Here is a 21,494-nt window from a genome sequence, read left to right as displayed (position 1 = left end):
TCAAAGGAAGGAAGGAAACCATGGACAAAAAACTAAACCAGGAAAATGATTTATGAAGAAAACAATAATATCAATAAAGAAATAGAAATAATAAAAATGGGACTTAGGATATACACCAGTAGTAGAGCACTACTTGCCTACTATATGCTCAAGACCCCTGGGCTGGAACCCCAGCAACACTAAAAAGATAAAGTAATCATAAAAACTTCACTAGAGTGATTGAACAGGAGATTGAGCAAGTAGAAGAAATGATCAGTAAACTTAAGACAAAACAATTCAAATGATCCAGTTAATGGAACAGAAAGGAAAAAAAAATGAAGGAAGAAAAGCTAGCAGAACCTAAGGACATGTGGGATACCAACAATCAGTGCAAATACATATTTATGGGAATTTCAGAAGAATAAGAGTAAGAGGAATTGAAAGAATATCTGATGAAATAATGACCCCAAGGGGCTCAGTGGTAGAGCACTCGCCTAGCAGGTGCAAAGCCCTGGGTTTGATCCTCAGCATCACATAAAAATCTATAAAAATAAAGGTATTATGTCCAGCTAAAAATAAATAAAGGGCTAGGGATGTGGCTCAAGTGGTAGCGCGCTCGCCTGGCATGCGTGCGGCCCGGGTTCGATCCTCAGCACCACATACAAACAAAGATGTTGTGTCTGCCGAAAACTAAAAAATAAATATTAAAAAAATTTTCTCAGCAAGAGAAACAATAAGAGAAGTAAATAGGGAGCCTACATCATGGGAACAAATTTTTACTCCTCACACTTCAGATAGAGCCCTAATATCCAGAGTATACAAAGAACTCAAAAAATTAGACAATAAGATAACAAATAACCCAGTCAACAAATGGGCCAAGGACCTGAACAGACACTTCTCAGAGGAGGACATACAATCAATCAACAAGTACATGAAAAAATGCTCACCATCTCTAGCAGTCAGAGAAATGCAAATCAAAACCACCCTAAGATACCATCTCACTCCAGTAAGATTGGCAGCCATTATGAAGTCAAACAACAACAAGTGCTGGCGAGGATATGGCGAAAAGGGTACTCTTGTACATTGCTGGTGGGACTGCAAACTGGTGCGGCCAATTTGGAAAGCAGTATGGAGATTTCTGGGAAAGCTGGGAATGGAACCACCATTTGACCCAGCTATTGCCCTTCTCGGACTATTCCCTGAAGACCTTAAAAGAGCGTACTACAGGGATACTGCCACATCGATGTTCATAGCAGTACAATTCACAATAGCTAGACTGTGGAACCAACCCAGATACCCTTCAATAGATGAATGGATTTAAAAAATGTGGCATTTATACACCATGGAGCATTACACAGCACTAAAAAATGACAAAATCATGGAATTTGCAGGGAAATGGATGGCACTAGAGCAGATTATGCTTAGTGAAGCTAGCCAATCCCTAAAAAACAAATACCAAATATCTTCTTTGATATAATGAGAGCAACTAAGAACAGAGCAGGGAGGAAGAGCAGGAAGAAAAGATTAACATTAAACAGAGACATGAGGTGGGAGGCAAAGGGAGAGAAAAGGGAAATTGCATGGTAATGGAGGGAGATCCTCATTGTTATACAAAATTACATATAAGAGGTTGTGAGGGGAATGGGAAAATAAACAAGGAGAGAAATGAATTACAGTAGATGGGGTAGAGAGAGAAGATGGGAGGGGAGGGGAGGGGGGATAGTTGAGGATAGGAAAGGTAGCAGAATACAACAGTTACTAATAGGGCATTATGTAAAAATGTGGATGTGTAACCGATGTGATTCTGCAATCTGTATTTGGGGTAAAATTGGGAGTTCATAACCAACTTGAATCTAATGTATGAAATATGATATGTCAAGAGCTTTGTAATGTTTTGAACAACCAATAAAAAAAAGAAATTTGGAAAAGAATGTGGCACATTAAGTGAATATTTTAATAAAATTAAAAAGCCTTGAAAAAAAAATCTCTCTCTAAAAATAAAATAAATAAAAATAAATAAATATTTATTCATTAAAAAAATAATAATAATGGCCCTAAATCCCATGAAAGATACAAATCTACAAATCCAAGCTCAATAAACCCCAAGCAAAATAAATTCAGAGACAACAAACCAAGACATATTATAGTCAAATAACTGAAAGAGAGAATCTTGGAAAAAGCAAGAAAGAAGTGACTTTTTTTTTTGGCACCACAGATTGAACTCAGGGGCACTCTACCCCTAAGCCACATCTCCAGCCCTATTTTGTATTTTATTTACAGACAAGTTATCACTGAGTTTCTTGGCACCTCGCTGTTGCTGAGGATGACTTTGAACTCGATCCTCCTGTCTCAGCCTCCCAAGCCACTGGGATAACAGGCATGTGCCAGGGCGCCTGGCCCAAGAAGTGACTTGTTATATACAGGGATACTTAATAATGTTATCAACTAATTTCTCACCAGAAACCAGAAAACAAAAGCTAAAAAACAATGAGATGATATATCCAAGACAATTGTTAGTAAAACCCATACTTCAAAAAAATTAAAGAAAAATTATGATTTTTTTACCAGATAAACAAAAACCAAGATAATTCATCTTTTAAGACCTATCCGAAAAGATATATGAAAGGGTGTCTTGAAATGAAAATAAATATATAGTAACTTGAAGCCATTTGAAGAAATAAATAACACTGGCAAAGGTAACTACATAAGAAAACATAAAAACATTTACACTTTTGATTTGCAACTCCTATGTTTTTCTAAATGATATAAGAGGCAAATGTAATAAAACAATAATTATAACTCTGCATTAATGGACACATAATGTTTTTTTTTTTTTTTTTTAAAGAGAGAGGAGAGAGAGAGAGAGAGAGAGAGAGAGAATTTTTAATGTTTATTTTTTAGTTATTGGCGGACATAACATCTTTGTATGTGGTGCTGAGGATCGAACCCGGGCCGCACGCATGCCAGGCGAGCGCGCTACCGCTTGAGCCACATCCCCAGCCCCACATAATGTTTAAGATGCAATATGTGACAGTAATCATAAAAAAAAGAAAGGAACAAAGCCACATGAGAATAAGACATGCTGATGTACATCTGTACTTCCAGTTATTCAGAAGGCTGAAGCATAAGGATCACAAGTTCAAAGCAGCCTAGGCAACGTGGCAAAATACTATCTCAAAATAAAATTTAAAAGACTGGGGTTGTGGCTCAGTTGTACAGCGCTTGCCTAACATGTGTGAGGCATTACGTTCAATTCACAGCACAGCATACAAATAATGAATAAAATGAAGGTCCATCAAAATCTAAAAAAAAATAAATGTTAAAAATAAAATTAAAAAGGCTGAGGGCTGCAGATGTGGCTCAGCAGCAATGCACTTATTACACAGCATGCACTAAGTCCTGGGTTCAATCCACAGTACCACAAAAAGGAGGGTTTGGGATGTAGCTCATTGATAAAGCACTTGCCTAGCAAGGGCAAGGCCTGGATTCCATCTCCAGTACCACCAAACACACACACACACACATACACACACGAGAACAGGATACATACTACTGAAATCAAGTTGGTATTATTCAGATTAGGCTGTTAAAAGTTTAAGAAATGAAATGAAGGTCCCATGTTAACCTCTAAGAAAACAATAAAGGGAAAAGGAAAGAAGGGAAATTAATGGGCTGTGGTGTAGCTCAGAAGTACAGCATGTGCTCAGCATACACTGGCCCTGAGTTTAAACCCTATCGCACAGATACACACACAAATCACCTAAGTAAACTAAAGGGCAGTAATAGAGAATCAAAGAGCAAAAAGCATAGAAAACAAATTTAAAATGTGAATGAAGCTCATTAAAAAAAAAATCACCAAAATAGATTTTAAAATATGATTCTCTGGGTATTGTGGCGCAAGCCTGTAATCCCAGCAGCTCAGGAAGCTGAGACAAGAGGATTATAAATTCAAAGCCAGCCTCAGCAATTTAGCAAGGCCCTGAGCAATTTACCAAGACTGTCTCAAAATAAAAAGGGCTGGCTGGGAATGTAGTTCAGTGGTTAAATGTTTCTGGGTTCAATCCCTGGTACCAAAAAAATAAATTTAAAAAATAAGTATGATCCATATATATGCTGCCTACAAGAGAAACCCTTTACATACAAAGATATAGAGAGATTGGAAGTAAAAAGATGGAAGAAGATACTTCATGTAAGCAGTAACCAGAAGAGACCTATAGTGAGTATATTATTATCTAACAAAGCAGGTTTTTTGTTTTTTGAGAACGGGCATTGAACCCAGGGGCACTTAACCACTGAGTCACATCCCCAGCCTTTTTTTGTATTTTATTTAGAGACAGGATCTTACCAAATTTCTTAGGGACTCGCTAAACTGGGATTGCAGATGTAGACCACTGTGCTGGGATAACAAAGTATTTGAATTTTAAGTCAAGAAATATCACAAGAGGGGCTGGGGTTGTGGCTCAGTGGTAGAGCACTCGCCTAGCACGTGAGAGGCCCTGGGTTCGATCCTCAGCATGATACAAAAATAAAATAAAATAAATGTAATCTGTTCAAATACAACTAAAAAATGTTTTTAAAAAAAGAAATATCACAAGAGGCAAAGGACATTATATATTGATAAAGTCTACATTCATAAGATATAAAAATTAAATGTATACAAACATAAAAAAAAATAGAAAATTGGCCAGGTGCAGCGGACATGCTTATAATCCCAGTGAGTTGAGAGGCCAAGGCAGGAAGATTGCAAATCTGAGGCCAGCTCAAACACCTAGAAACACCCTGTCTCAAAATTTTTAAAAAGGCTAGGAATGTAGCTCAGTAGAGTGCTCCTGGGTTCAATTCCCAGTGCCATAAAAAAGAAATAAACATTTATTACACAACATAGCAAAACCCCACAATATAATTCGGCAAAAGCTGACAAAATTGAAGGAGATGTATATTTTGAAATAACTCATGTTAGAGTTGGCAACTTCAATACCCTATTTTCAATAATAATGTTCAGAAAGAAGATCAATAAGGAAACACTCTTTTTTTTTTTTTTTAAAGAGAGAGAGAATTTTTTAATATTTATTTTTTTTTAGTTTTCGGCCGACACAACATCTTTGTTTGTATGTGGTACTGAGGATCGAACCCGGGCCGCACTCATGCGCTACCGCTTGAGCCACATCCCCAGCCCCAAGGAAACACTCTTGAACAAACTTCCTTACAGAAACCTATTCAAAAGATGCATACGGAGGGCTGGGGTTGTGGCTCGGTGGCAGAGCGCTTGCCTCACACATGTGAGGCACTGGGTTCGTTCCTCAATATCACGTAAAAATAAATAAACAAAATAAAGATATTTGTTAAAAAAAAAAAAAAAGATATGTATGGAACATTCCACCTGACAACAGAATAGAAATTCTTCTCAACTACACATGAAACATTCTGCAGAACAGATCCACAGGTTAGATCAAAAGTTTTAATAAACTTTAAAAGATCAAAATCAGACTAAGGGGCTGGGGTTGTAGCTTAGTGGAAGAGTGCTTGCCTTGCATGTGTAAGGCACTGGGTTCGATTCTCAGCACCGCATATAAACAAATAAATAAATAAAGGTACATTAATAACTAATAAAAATATTTTTTAAAAAAATCTGACAGTGGGCTGGGGCTGTAGAGTAGAGCACTTGCCTAGCACACATGAGACAATGGGTTTGATAAGCAACACATTTTTATAAAATAAAGTAACTGTGTCCATATACAACTACATTTTTTTTTTAAAGAGAGAGGGAGAGGGGGAGAGAGAGAGAATCTTTTTTATTATTATTATTTTTTAGTTATCAGCGGACACAACATCTTTGTTTGTATGTGGTGCTGAGGATCGAACCCGGGCCGCACGCATGCCAGGCGAGCGTGCTACTGCTTGAGCCACATCACCAGTCCCACTTTTTTTTTTTTTTTTAAATCAGACTAAGTAACATTTATGACCACAAAAGAATGGAAAGAGAAATCGATAACAGAGCTAGGAAATTTACAACTACATGGGAATTAAACATACTTTTCAACAACCAATGGATCAAAGAAGAAATCACAAATTAGAAAATAAGTCAGGTACAGTAATAAGTACCTATGGTTTCCAGCTACTCAGAAAGATGAGGGAGGAGGATTGCTTTAGTCAAACAAAATTAAATCATAACATACCAAAACATAAGGGATGCTGCAAATGTAGTGCTCAGAGGGAATATATAAGGACTATGAAGTTAAAAACAAAGAAAAATCTCCTCTGAACAACTAACTGGACACCTTTAAGAACAAGAAAACGAAGAGCAAATTAAGCACAAAATTAGGATAAATAACACATAAATAAAATGCTAAAAAAACAAAACAAAACAATGAAACCAGAAGCTGAGTCTTTGAAAATATTAACAAAATTGATAAAACCTTAGCTAGACTGACAAAAGGAAAAGAAAGACATCACTAAAATCAGAACTGAAAGTGCAGGCATTACTACTAATTTTACAAAAATAAGGAAGATTGTAAGAGAACACTCATGGAGTTGGAGGTATAACTCAGTGGCAGAACATGTGCTTAGCATCCCTGAGGCCCTGGGTTCAATTCCCAGCACCACAAAAAAAATAAACAAGCAGAACACAGTGGCCCACGCCTGTAAATCCCATCTATTCAGGAGACTGAGGCAAGAGGATCACAAATTTAAGGCCAACCTCAGCAACCCTTTTCAAAATAAAATAAATAAATAAGGGCTGGGGGTATAGCTCAGTTGGTGGAGTGCTTGCCTCCCATGCACAAGGCCCTGGGTTCAATCCCCAGTACCACAAAATAAATGAACAAACACACACTATGAACAGCTGTACACCAAATAAACTGGATAACCAAAACCAAAATGGATAAATTCTAGAAATACACAAATCTACTGAAACTCACATAAAAATAAATAAAATATCAATGTAAACCTAAAACCAATAAGAAGATTAAGCAGACTGAATCAATAATCAAAACTCCCCACAAAGAAAAACCATGATCCATGTAGCTTCAGTGGTAAATTCCACTTTTCCAAAGAAAAAAGTAGGAACACTTTGTAACTCATATAATCAAGATCAGTATCACCCTGATAATGAAGCCACATAATGCTAGCAGAAGAAAACTACAAATATTCCCCATACATTTTATTAAAATTGTAAAAAAAAAAAAAAAAATGCTAATAAGCCAGCTAGATATAGTCCCAGCTACTCAGGAGGCTAAGGCAAGAGGATCCCAAGCTCAAAGTCAGCTTGGGCAACTTTAAGAGACCCTACCAAAAAATAAAATAAATAAAATTTTAAAATAAAATAAAATAAAACTGGCTGTAGCTCAGTGTTTGCCTAGCAATAATGCAAGGCCCAGGATTCAATCCCAAATACTTGGGGCAGGGCATGAGGTAGCATGAATTAAACACTATGACCTACAACAGTTTTGGCCAAAAGGATACTACAATAATATAACATCTTAAAAAATTAATGTTCTACATCATATTAACAGAACAAAATGAGGGAAAAAAACACATGATCATCTTAACTGATGCAGAAAAAAACATTTAACAAAATTGAATACACTTTCAGAAAAACACTAAATACCGTAGAATAGAAAAGAACTTCTGAAACATTAAAAAAAAGGAGCTATCACCATATTCAATGGTTAAAAATCTGAAAGTTTCCCCATAGTATCTGAAAGAAAATTAGCATGCCCTCTTTTTTTTTTTAAATATTTATTTTTTAGTTTTCAGCAGACACAACATCTTTGTTTGTATGTGGTGCTGAGGATCGAACCCGGGCCACTTGAGCCACACCCCCAGCCCTAGCATGCCTTCTTTTGCCACTTCTATTCAACATGGTACTGATCATTCTAGCCTAAACAATTATGTCAAAAAATAAAATAAATATATAAATAAAGTCATCCAAATCAGGAAAGAACTATTTCTATCTGTAACTGACCTGATCTTATGTAACTGACCTGATCTTAAGTGTAGAAATCTCTAAAGATTATATGCAAATATCCATTAGAATACCAAATTCAGCTAATTACAGGATACAAAATTAACACCCCAAAATCAGAAATATTTCTATACATAGTAACACAGAATAATCCAAAAAGGGAAATAAGCAAACAATTTAATTTATAATAATATCAAAATATAGAACACCTAGGAATAAATTTAACCGAGGAGGTTGTTGTGAACTGAATGCTATTCCCCCAAAGTTTACACATTGAAGCCCTAACCCCAGTGTGACTATATTTAGAACAGAGAAATAATTGAGGTTAAAAGAGGTTATAAGTGGGGGGAGGGGTTCTGACTCAACAGGATTAGTATCCATACAAGAAGAGAAACCAGGCAATTCCCTCTCCCCAGTACATACAGCTAGGAGAGACCATGTGAGGATATACTTGGAAGGCTGCAAGCTAGGAATAGAGTCATTGCGACAAACCAACCCTGCTAGATCTTGATCTGGGATTTCTAGCCTCCAAAACTGTTGAGAATATAAATTTTGTTTAAGCCACCGGGTCTATAATATTTTGTTAGGTTAGCCTGAGTTAACACAGACATAAGACCTGCATACTGAAAATTATACAATACTGCTTTAAAAAAAAAAAACCCACTTGAAAGCCTAAGGAAATGGAAAGACATCCCAGGTTCATGGATTGGAAGACAATGTTGTAAAAATGAGATGATCTCAAGATTAAATGAACCATGGGGCTGGGGATGTGGCTCAAGCGGTAGCGCGCTCGCCTGGCATGCGTGCAGCCTGGGTTCAATCCTCAGCACCATATACAAACAAAGATGTTGTGTCCACCGAAAACTAAAAAACAAAAGTATTAAAATTCTCTCTCTCTCTCTCAAAAAAAAAAAAAAAAAAAAAAAAAAAGATTAAATGCAACCTCAGCAGGCACCCTGACACACATCTATAATTCCAGAAGCTTAGGAAGCTGAGACAGGAGGATAGCGAGTTCAAAGCCAGCCTCAAACAGTGAGGTGCTAGCAACTCAGTGAGACCCTGTCTCTAAATAAAATATAAAAAAGGGCTAGGGATGTGGCTCAGTGGTTGAGTGCCCCTGAGTTCAATCCCCAGTATCAACAACAACAACAACAACAAAATTAAATGCAAGCTGGGGGATATAGCTCAGTTGGTAGAGTGATTGCTTGCATGCATGAGGCTCTGGGTTCAATCTCCAGCACCACAAAACAAATAAATAAAAAGATTACATGCAACCTCTATCAAAATCTCAACAGTATTTGTTTCCCAAAATGGAAAAATTCATCCTAAAATTCATGTGGAATCTCAAAGGACCCTGAATAAGGCAAAACAATTTTTTAGAAAGACTGAAGGTGGAGGACTCACACTTCCTCATGACAAAACTTTCTACCAAAGGGACAATAATCAAAACAGTATAGCACTGGCAAAAGGATACACACATAGACCAACCCAATAGACTGAGAGTTCAGAAATAAACCTTCACTTATATGCTCAATTGATCTTTAACAAAAATGCAAGATCATTCAACGGGAAAGAATAGCCTCTTCAACAAATGGTACTAGAAAAACTGTTTATCCACATATAAAAAAATAAAATGGGCCCTTACTTCATGTAATATATGTAAATGAACTCAAAATGGATCAAAGACCAAATTGAAGAGCTGATACTAAAAAAAACTCTTAGGAAAAAAAACATCGGAAAATCTACATGACCATTCATGTTATGACAACAGTTTCTTTAAAAATCAGACCTAAGCAGCCTACACCAGAAGTTCTAGTTATTTGGGGGTAGGGGAGGAAATAGGATCACTTAAAGCCCCAGAGTTCCGGATCAGCTGGGGAAACATAGCAAGACTGCCTCAAAAATAAATAAATAGGGTTTCAATAAAAATTAAAAGTTTTCCCGGGAGCAGTGTTTCATGCCTATAATTCCAATGATTTGGGATGCTGAGGCAGGAGGATCAAAAGTTCAGTCAGCTTTAGCAACTTAATGAGATATTAAACAACTTAAAAAATACCTAAAGTGATCTCGAGATTAAATGCAACCTCAGCGGGCACCCTGGCACACATCTGTAATCCCAGAGGCTTGGGAAGCTGAGACAGGAGGATAGCGAGTTCAAAGCCAGCCTCAAACAGTGAGGTGCTAGCAACTCAGTGAGACCCTTGCTAAAGTTGCTGAAGCTGGCTTTGAATTCATGATCCTTTCTGCCTCAGCCTCCCAAGCTATTAGGCTTACAGGTGTGCTCCACCTTGCCCACCCTGTCTCAAAAAAAAAAAAAAAAAAGTAGGGACGGAGAGGGTAGGAATGTGACTCAGGGGTAAAAGTATCCCTGGGTGAAATCCCCAGTACATCCCCCACCCCCACCCCCACCCCCCAAAAAAAATTTTAGCTAGGCCTGTGAGTACATACCTATGATTCCAGCTACTCTCAAGGCTGAGGCAGGATGACTGAAAGAGTTTTTTTCTAGTTACAGACAAACAATAATTTTATTTTATTTATTTGTTTTTATGTGGCTGTGCGGACTGAACCCAATGCCTCATACATGCAGGTAAATGCTCTACCAATTAAGCTACAACCCCAGCCCAGATGACTGCAAGTTTGAGTTCAACCTCAGTAACTTAGCAAGACTCTGCCTGAAAATAAAACATTTTTTAAAAGGGTTTGTGATATAGCTGAGTAGTAAAGTGACCCTGGGTTGAATCTCCAGTAGCACAAAATAAACAAATAGATAGATAAATAAATAAAACTTAAATTAAAAAACAAAACTGTGAAATTTTCAGAGTGCAGTGGCATACACCTATAATCCCAACAACTTGGGGGTCTAAGGCAAAAAGATTCACAAGTTTGAGGCCAGCCTCAGCAATTCAGCAAGGTTTGATCTGCAGCACCAAATAAATAAACAGCTTTAAAGAGAGAAAGAGGGAAGAGGAAAAAAAAAAAAAAAAACTAGAATGGGAGAAAATATTTGCAAATCATTTATCTGATAAGGGTTAATATCCTGGAAATATATAGAACTCCTACAATTCAACAAAAGACAACCAGCTTTAAAACGGTATGCTGGGGCCTGGCACAGTGGCAAACACCTGTAACCCCAGCAGCTCAGAAGGCTGAAGAAGGAAAATCTCAAGTTCAAGGCAACCCTCAGCAATGAAGCAAGGCCCAAAACAACTTAGCAAGACCCTGACTCAAAATGAAAAATAAAAGGGCTGGGGATGTGGCTCAGTGTTTAAAAAAAAAAAAAAGGTTTATAAATAAATAAACAGGCAAATGGCCAATAAAAATACAAAAACAGGGCTGGGTTGTAGCTCAGTGGTAGAGAACTTGCCTCGAATGTGTGAGACACTGGGTTCAATCTTGAGCACCACATAAAAATGAATAAATAAAATATTGTGTCCAACTACAACTAAAAAAAAAATTTAAAAAGAAAGAATACAAAATACAAAAACAATGCTCAACATCCTTAATGATGAAGAAAATTAAAATCAAAACCACAATAGATATCATTTCACATCAACTAAGATGGCTCTAATATGAAAAAGTATCGGTAAGGATGTGGAGAAGTCAGAACCCTCATCCACTGCTGGAATGTAAGACTATGTGGTTATTATTGTGAAAATCTGGCGATTTATCAGAATATTAAACAGAATAAACATATAATCCAGCAATCCCACTTCTACATATATATCCCAAAGAACTGAAAACAGGAACACAAGCAAATTCTTGCATGCCAATGTTCATAGCAACATTATTCAAAAAACCCAAAAACTAGAAAAAACCCAAGTGTCCATCAACAGATGAATGGATAAACAAAACATGGTATATCCACACAATGGAACATGAATGATTCATAAGAAGAAATAATGTTCTGATACATACTACAACATGGATGAACCTTGAAAACATTATGCTAAGTAGAATGAATTGTACGTAACTTTCCTATGTTCATATATGAATACACCAACCAGTGAAATTCTACATCATGTACAACTACAAGAATGGGATCCTAATTAGAATCTAAGTTATAATCCACGTATGTACAATGTCAAAATACACTCTACTGTCATGTATATCTAAAAATAACAATAAAAATCATTATGTAAGTGAAATAAAACACATATAAAAGTAAAAATATTGTATGTTACTTCATTTATATGAAATATTTATAATAGGCAAAAATCACAGAAGTACAAGGGGCTGGGGAATAGGGGAAATGAAGAGTTGTTGTTTAATAGGTAGAATTTCTGCTTGGGTGATGAAAATATTTTGGAAATAGTAGCAATGGTTTTACAAATATGTTTAGATTGTTTGTTTTTGTATTAGGAATCAAACCCAACAGAGATTTACCACTGCCACTGAGGTACATCCTCAGCCCCTAACATTTTTATTTTGAGGTAGATTCTAAGTGGCCCAAGCTGGTACTGAACTTGCAATCCTCTTGCTTCAGCCTCCTGGGTCACTGGAATTACAGACAATATATCACTGCACCCAGCAATAAAATACAGATATAGATTTGGGGTGGGGGGGGTACCAGGAATTGAACCTAGTACTGAGCCACATCCCCAGCCCTTTTTTGTATTTTATTTAGAGACAAGGTCTCACTGAGTTCTTAGGTCCTTGCTGAATTGCTGAAGCTGGCTTTGAACTTATGATCCTTCTGCCTCAGCCTCCCAAGCTATTGGGATTATAGGTGTATTTCATCTTGCCCAGTTTATTTATATATAAATATTTGCACATATTTATATATAAATAAGAGTATATATTTATTTATATATGTATATATAAATATACATATATAAATAAAAATTAATGAAACAGTTGGGCATGATGGCAATTCAGGAGGGTAAAGCAGGAGGTTTGCAAAGTTGAGGCTAGCCTCAGCAACTGAAGAAGACTCTGCCTCAAAACAAAAAAATAAAAAGGGCTGAGGAAATAGTTTAATGGTAGTGCTTGCCTACCATGTGTGAGGCCCTGGATTCAATCCCCAGTACTGCAACAAAATAAAATAAAGAGAATAAACCTGAACTATCATGGTCACAATATAGTGCCTCTAGGGAGAATCTCTCACTTCTCCTCCACCTGCTCTCCCTCTCCCTGCACTTCAGCCAAAGATTTATTCAGCAGCTCCCAACCAGCATCTTGATATAAATGCCTGAGGTAGGGTGTGGCAGGGCTGCCTTGCTTTATCACCTGACTCTGTTTTCACCCCAATTCAACAGACCTCAGGTGATCTGGAGTAGAAGATTACCATGTTGGCCTAGCCCCTAGGATGCAGGAAGACTCAAGGCCCTCCTTTAACTCAGGGAAGGTAGCAGCCAAGAATGTCAACTCTGGGGAATGAAGAAATGCTACTTTGAGGAGCTGGGGTTATGGCTCCTGCCTAGCCTTGGGTCCTGCCTCAGCCTTGAGAGTAGCACTTTCCTAGCATTGGGTCCAATTCTCAGCACCACATATAAAGAAATAAAGGTCCATTGAAATAAAAAATATATATTAAAAAAAAAAAAAAAACATGCTGCCGGGTGTGGTGGTACACACCTGTAATCCCAGCAGCTTGGGAGGCTGCGATAGAACTGTGAGTTCAAAGCAAGCCTCAGCAACTACGAAGCACTAAGCAACTCAGTGAGACCCTATCTCTACTTAAAATACAAAATAGGGCTAGGGATGTGGCTCAGTGGTCAAGTACGCCTGAGTTCAATCCCCAGTACCAAAAAAAGTAATAATAAAAAAATAAAAATGCTACCTTGAAATGCTGCTGGTACCAACGAAGGGGACCTGGGCAATAATTATAGAAGGCAAGTGAGAGGGAAATGATAAGAGTACAATTTGAGCAGGAAGAAGAGCAGTCTGGCTGTAGTTTACTCTCCCTGGGCTCAGCTTTGGCCTGGGATACTCCCCAGAACCTCAGTCCAAGCACATTAGAATTCAAGTAGCCAGTCTCTCTAACTTTGGTTTAATGAGACCCTTAGCCCTCTGTTCCACAGGCTCAACCAGTATGAAACTAAAGGGAGGCCTTGGAGTGAGCTGGTGGCAGAGACTTCTGAAGCAATCTACACTTAAGCTGGCCTGTGGGCTCTCAGGCTACTGAGCTCACATGGTGAGCACACCACCCTAGCCTTGCCATTTAAAACCATATTCCATTCATTCTTATCATTTTCCAAAAGAGCCATAGATTAGCTGTTCACTTCTTTTATCAGTGGAATACAAAATCTCAATTAGAAAAAGGAAGAAGAGGTTACAAGGTCCTAGCTATATTTTTACTCAGCACCTAACAGATCATAATGGCAGGCAAGGGCTACAGTCACAGGCCAGTCCCTCCCATCCAGGGTTTCCTGGTCACCCACCCTGTGCCCTCAGAGCCACATCTTCAAGTCTCAAAAAATTCAAAGCACTCATCTTCAAAACCAGACTAAAAGCTCCCACATTTAAAAATTCCAAAACTATCTTTCCTTAGTTATCCAAATGACTGAGAATAAACTACAAACCCAATATTTGCCACTCAAATTTCAGGAGCTTTAAAAAAAACAGAAGCATGACCCAGCACCAAGAAAGCATCTACAGTAAGTATATTTTATGTTCTGCTTTAGAAAAGGATCCAAGCTCTCACAAGAAACAATTATATGTAACAATAAGAGGACAACACCAGACAGAGGGAAAGCGCCTGAGGCTCACATGGGCAAAGTGGAGAAAAAAAGGAAGAGAGAAGAAGGGTGAATCTGTAAGAATTGAAAAGAAGGGGAGCATTCTTACAGAAGGATGAGGTTGTGGGCGGGGTGCCTGAAAGGCTATATATTGCCCAACTGAAGTCACCTGATGGACAAACAGTTCCAAGAGAGAAGGCAGGGAATGAGACAGAGGCAGAAACCTTTTATGCACAGGAAGATAATCATTGATGCTAGAAAAAGCAGAGCCCCCAAAACAAGACCCAAGTTTAACAGTGAGGAGGTAGCAGCGGCAGGTCAGCAAAGAATGGTGCACTGGCTGTAGGACTGGGCTGAGACACTGCCAAAGGTTTAAAAGCTTGGGAGGCAAGCAAGGGTCAGAAGTATAACAACTGGAGGGAGTCCAGTTGCTTGGTGTGAAGTACTTTCAGGAAGGTGGGAGAAATGAGAACTGCATCCTGGAGTTAAGCACAGGTCAAGTCTCCAAAGGGGTGAGGGATCAAAGAATGGAGAAAAGAAGAGACAAGAGGATAATAATGCCAAAGCAAAGCCTATTGTTAAGAGAAGCCCAAGTCTCTGAGGCAGAAGTCCCTGAGACAGGGGGAGGTAGGGATGTGGGGTCAGTCATTGAAAGCAAAATCCCAGAAAAGCCAGTGAAGGTAACGTGGTCAGTTAGGAATAAGGACTGAGATAAATGGGAAGCACCTGTTGGAGGGTACCAGAAATAAAGCCTGGAACACAGGTGTCCAGAAAGTTAGAAAGATGCAAAATGAAGGGGAAAGCAAAAGAAGACTTAGATGGGAACACCAACCCTCTATTAAGAGAGGCCAGAGAAGGAGGTCTTGTCCCGATAAATAGGGCCAGGCATCCAGAAGCCAGGGAAGACAGGAGAGAATAGGAGCACAAATACATACTCCTCTTCCCTGTGTATATTACCACAAATCTGCAAAGTTTGGAACCCCCCAGAATTTTGGAAAACTAGTACAAAGCTGGGAATCTCCTCAAGAGCCCAGAGTCACAGCCCACTTCTGTGCATGTGTGGGCTACCCAGACTACAAGCCTACTTTAGGAGCACAGAGATAGCCCCAACAGCACACACACCACCTGAAAGAATAATCTGATAAGAAGTGGAAGTGTTCAATACTCACAGGAACAATAAGCCCTTGCCAAGTCAATAAATTAGCTTCATCAACCTGGATGTTACGGAAGTTTTTCATTCCACATTTGCGGATCTCTTCAAGCTCCTGTTGATTAACAAAGCATAAAGGGATATCAAATCAGGGAAAGTACCACATATTAAGATCCCTCCTGACTCCCTCAAATTAAACCAGGTGATGACACCACTAATGACAAAATATGATTGAGGACTAGATCACACCAGGGTGGTTAAAGAGGCACAGAGCCCAGCCCTCTGTGAGGTCATTGCCTCTACCCCTATCCCAGACCAAGACAAGCCCCCACCTCCGTGAGTCCACTGAGCATGATGGGGGTGATCATATGTCTACAGATGTACCAACTCTTCTTTGGGTTGGTGGTCATGCCTATTTAAATACTCTCAACACCCTGCACCTGGCAGACACATAGCAGGGGCTAACCTGAGATGCTACAGACCTAACTTCTTCCAATTAAGATTCGTTAAGCACTGACTAGGCACTGGATGCTGAGAATATAAAGATGAATAAAACTGTGTACTAGGAGCCAACCAAAGGTAAATGCACACCCACAAACTTTCCTACACATTGCCATGAGTGCATTTCAGGACTCCATCCCAGCATAAGCAAAGAGACCATCATACAAACTGGGATGGGGAGGGGGATAGGAAACCTTCACTAAGGCTTGGTTTCTTGAGTTGCCACAGAGGGGAAATGAGACCCAGAGCTGCAGACAATGAAAGAGAAACTATGTTGTAAGCAACAGGAATCTTTAAAAATATCAGGTATTACTGCATGTATATAGTCAATGTGACAAATGCTATTTCACCCAGAAAGCACAACCACTGCAATTAAATACTTCAGGACCCTGTCTAAGATGTGTTTAGAACTGTCTATTACTGCTTTTTGACTGTGTACCAGCCTAACATTTCCCATTGCTTCCTCAACACCTCAAGTGAATATCCAGCAGGCTTCACAACCCAAGCCACCCCATATGCACACTCCCAGCCACCCATCACATTACCAACATTCCTTCATATTCACATAACTGGAGTGCCCCTTCTGCCACTGCCTCAACCCAGCCTCCTGCCCATTGGCAAGACAGCCTCCCCAACATCTCAGATGTCTTCTCTTCTGCAACTCTGAGCATCACCCCACTGAGCTCTGCTTCCTGTACCAGGCTGCTTTCTCTCTGACCCAGCCCACACAACCTCTAGAATGGGGACAGCCTCTCCCTATGCACAGTCATGGCTCAGGATAGCTCAGAGGTCCAATATCTTCAAGCTCAAAAGATCCTCTGCACCCCACACTTAATTGCTCTGCAGCAATTTACAAGGCACACTGGGGCTATACAGGCATGAAAGGAACAATTCTGAGGAAGGGGGAACCAAAGCCAATTACAGGTTCTTTAGTTGGGGTAAAGAGGATTTGGCCCAGAATGGGCCGGGGAGGAGAATGTATTGAAGGAATACAAGGAATAGGTACTTCATGGCAAGCAACAGGCACAGTGTCTTCCCACAGGGTTGCTCACTACTTGTCAAACCCCTCTCCCATCCCTGGTGCCCACCACCATAATCACCTGAACCTGGACCCAGATCCAGAAATTCTAGTTCAGCAAGTGTAGATGGAACCTGAACATAAAGATTTTTAACAAGCAGCACAAGGAGGGCAGAGGCACTGCCATACTGAGGGACAGGTCCATTTGGAAGAACTAGCACTAAGAAGATCTACTCTACAATGAGGGATGAAGTGGTCTGACTCCCCTATAGAGAAAGCATGAAGCCTGAGGGACCACTTCAACCTGCCAACTGTTGCCTGGTCCTTTTGCTAATGCCAGAGATTCATCAGAACACTCCACTGGAGATAATGAAGCCTGGGCAGATTCAAGAAGGGAAAAAAGTCTTGCACCAACACCAGCCCCATTCCCTTCCCAAATAGAATATCAGCTCGAGGAGGGCAGGTGTGAAGGCAGAGACCAGAAAGCCCCAGCAGTGCCAGGATTTAGCTCTTGATGGGGCTCAAACATTTGCTTAACGACTAAGTTAGTGAATGGCTAAGAAGGCAGGCCTTCCTAGGGGATCAGGAAAAAAAGGACCTGAGTATCAAAGCTGTATTTTGGCTTTTTGGTCCGTGGTTCAAGATTATTAGAATTAAAATTCTTGGCTAGGGACAGAAGATATCATAACCCCCAGTAAGGCCTGGGTCATACTAAACTATTAAAATGCTTTGAACCAAATATAGACAGAAAAAAATATGTATACATATGCCAGAAAGAACTTTGAAACTAGACAACCAGGAAAAAAAAAAAAAAAAAAACATAGGAGAAGATATCACGGGATAAAACAATTTTACCCCCAGACCTGGGGAATGATCCCAAAGGCACTCTACCACTGAGCCACATCCCAGTCCTTTATGTTTATTTTTTTATTTGAGAAAGGCTCTCACTAAGTTGCTGAGGCTGGGCTGGAACTTGCAATCCTCCTGCCTCCAGGATTATAGTTGTGTGCCACTGTGCAAATCTTAATCGATAAACTTACTGGTTTCAGAACTCTACATACCAACACTGTGAATTATGGCTGAAAAACACAAGAAGGTAAATCTCACAAGAATTACAAAAATATCACAAGATGAACTCAATTGTAACAGGGCAGTGAAAAACTGTATCTTCCTCAAAAAAAAAAGAGGAACCTGTGGGCATGGGTGTAGGGAGAGCACCTATAGGTACTTTGATATCAAGCAGATGCATAAACAAAGATAAAAGCAATTCTGAGCAAGCCACATGCCTGGGGTCACAGAAGAAAGGGCAACACTAAAGAGGGCTGAGCTGGGAGGCTCAGGGAATTCAAAGCAGGGTTATCAGATAAACTCTCAACTTACCTTGCTGTCAAGTTAAGTCCTCCCAAGGAAGAGGCAAGCTCCATTGCATAACTCTAACCAATAAGGAAGAACTGATTAAAAGGCAGAAGTGAGAGAAACCAACAAACAAGTCCTGTCATCTTCTGGGAATGCTGAACAACCCATAGTAAAGAGTTTCTCAACAGGGTGTCACCAGCATCTTAACTCTGCACTTAAGCATCCTGAGCCTTGCCTGAGACAGATGCTAGGCATTGTGACACTGTCCCACCCAGATTTCCCAACGTCCTCTAGAGAATCACTGGACCTGGCATTGGCTAAGATGCTAAAAGTCCTGCATTGCACAAAATGGCAATGCAGGAAAAAAAATGTTCAGTCCACTAAATGCCAATCATGCCTCCTACACTGAGGAAAACAAAGAAGATGAATTCAACACTCATTTAGGGAAAAAATAGATTCCATCTGAAGGCATGAGACTCAAAAAGTCAATATGACACTCAACATGACAAACCCTTAAGCAATAACTGAGAAAGGTCCTGATAATGAAGAATTGGGGAAGGAATTTAAAGAAACCACGTAAAGTCAAAGAGGTTTAATTCAAAAGGTTATTACAGGGCTGGAGTTGTGGCTCAGTGGCAGAGTGTTCGCCTAGCACGGATGAGGCATGGGTTCGATCCTCTGCACCACATAAAAATAAATAAATAAAAATAAAGGCATTGTGTCCACCTACTATTAAAAAAATAAAATAAAATAAAGGTTATTACAAATAGTGGAAGAAAGGAATTGACAAAGAAAAAATGTAGGGTGGCCCAGCTCTAAGGAAAACAAGAAGACCAAAGCCAAGATCGACAGGAGCTTACAAAAAAATACTCCCACAAAGATTCCTTTCAGTTCTGCTCAGAATCAGAAGCAGCCTGGGGTCAACTGCTCAGAACTGATGATACAATGCTGACAAACCAAGAGAGAGACCTGAAGGAAAGCAGAACCCTGCTAGTCCCTTCTCCTGGTAAAGAACAGCAGATTTCCCAGCCAGGACAAGTGGAAGAAGAGGAAGACAGCAATGCTTCCCAAAATATGAGCCCTTTCATATTTTTGTTTTTCTTTTGGGAAATGATGGGGACTGAGCCCAGGGATTAGTGCATGCCAGGTAAGCACTCTACCAACCAAGTCATATCTCCAGCCCTGTACAGTTCTTAAAAAGAGGAACAGCCCATTCCCTAAATGCCAGCTCAGCGAGCTAGATGCCCATATGCCAACCATGTGGCAAAGTGTGGAGTGTGCAGAAAGGAAAGGGGTTACTACCTGAAAGATGGGCCCTGAAACCCCTGCAGAAGCCCACTGCTTCAAGTACTGAGGCAGCTAGAAGAGCAGGAGATTGTCATGCAGTGCAGAATCGGCACTCATCACCCAACTCGGATCTACCTATCTGCATTTTGTCAAAGTAGCAAAAAAATCTGTTTCTTCTATGGGGCCTAGAAAGTTGACTGTACAAAATCTCCTCACATAATCCCCATGAAAGTCCAAGTTTAAGAACCACACAGGGGCCAGTGATTACTAACTAGTTCATGGTCAAAGTCTTTTTTAAGAAATCAGAAAAACTTGGGGCTGGGGTTGTATCTCAGCAGTGGAAAGCTCACCTATCATGTGCGAGGCACTGAGTTCGATCCTCAGCACCACATAAAAACAAATAAATAAAATAATTGTGTCCAACTACAACTATAAAAATATATCTTAAAAAAGAGATGGGGGCTGGGGTTGTGGCTCAGCGGCAGAGCGCTCGCCTAGCACGTGTAAGGCCCTAGGTTCGATCCTCAGCACCACATAAAAATAAATAAATAAAGATATTGTGTCCAACTAAAAAATAAATATTTTTTTAAAAAAAGAGAGAGAGAGAATGATGGGGGCTGGGGCTGTGGCTCAGTGGTAGAGCGCTCACCTAGCAAGTGCAAGGCCCTGGGTTCAATCCTCAGCACTACATAAAAATAAATAAATAAAAGTATTGTGTCTACCCACATCTAAAAAATAAATAAGCATTTAAAAAAGAGAGAGAGAGAGAGAATGATGGGTTTAAAAAAAAAAGAAATCAGAAAAACTGGGTGTGGTGGTGTATTCCTGTAATCCCAGCTGAGACAGAAGGATTGCAAGTGGGAAGCAAGCCTGGGCAATTTAACAAGATCCTATCTCAAATGCAAATACATAATATTTTCCCATCTGTACAGGGGTAATACACTGTATTAAATTTTAAGGTCTTACCTATGTTTGATTACAGAAACTAATAAAGTATTCTCTAAATAAATAAACAAAGTAAATACACAAACCAGGCATGGTGGTATATGCCTATAAACCCAGCAACTCAGGAGGCTAAGGCAGGTAGATCCCAAGTTCAAGACCAGCCTGGGCAACTTGGTGAAATCCTGTCTCAAAAAATGAGGAGGAGTTGGGCTGTAGCTCAGTGGCAGAGCACTTGCCTAATTGCCTAATACATGTGAGGCACTGGGTTCGATTCCAAACAAAGAAATAAACTAAAGGCATTCCGTCAATCTACAACTACAAATTTTTTTTTTAGATAATAATAATAAGGTCTAGGGAAACTGCTCAGTGGTAGATGCTCCTGGGTCTCATCCCCAGTACCTAAAAAATAAACAAATAAGTAAATAAATAAATAGAGGTAGGGATATAATTCATAGTAATGAACCCGAGTTCAATCTCTAGTACTAACAAAAAAGATAACAAATCCAAAGTACTCAATGATTCTTCCCCCTCAAAATATATATCAGAGAAGCCAAGTGAGAGATGCTTCTGATGTTACACCAACACTAGGAATAGCACATTTCAATACCAGGGTTCTTGTTG

The 21,494-nt window shown here is 39.4% G+C and overlaps 1 protein-coding gene across 1 annotated transcript in view; it reads right to left on the bottom strand.

Moving 5' to 3' along the window:
- Positions 1–21,494, bottom strand: part of Ube2l3 (ubiquitin conjugating enzyme E2 L3) — a 64,508-nt gene that overhangs the window by 29,293 nt on the left and 13,721 nt on the right. The window contains exon 2 of the mRNA XM_046421184.2: positions 15,786–15,881. Coding sequence (XP_046277140.1) covers positions 15,786–15,881 — 96 coding nt within the window. The remainder of the gene's footprint in view (positions 1–15,785; positions 15,882–21,494) is intronic.

This window comes from Marmota monax, unplaced genomic scaffold (assembly GCF_021218885.2).
Source record: "Marmota monax isolate L192 unplaced genomic scaffold, Marmota_monax_Labrador192_F-V1.1 WCK01_AAM20220418_F8-fsc00157, whole genome shotgun sequence".
Classification (NCBI taxonomy): domain Eukaryota; kingdom Metazoa; phylum Chordata; class Mammalia; order Rodentia; family Sciuridae; genus Marmota; species Marmota monax.
The sequence above is the reverse complement of the archived record's forward strand: the minus strand, read 5'-3'. Positions and strand labels throughout refer to the sequence as shown.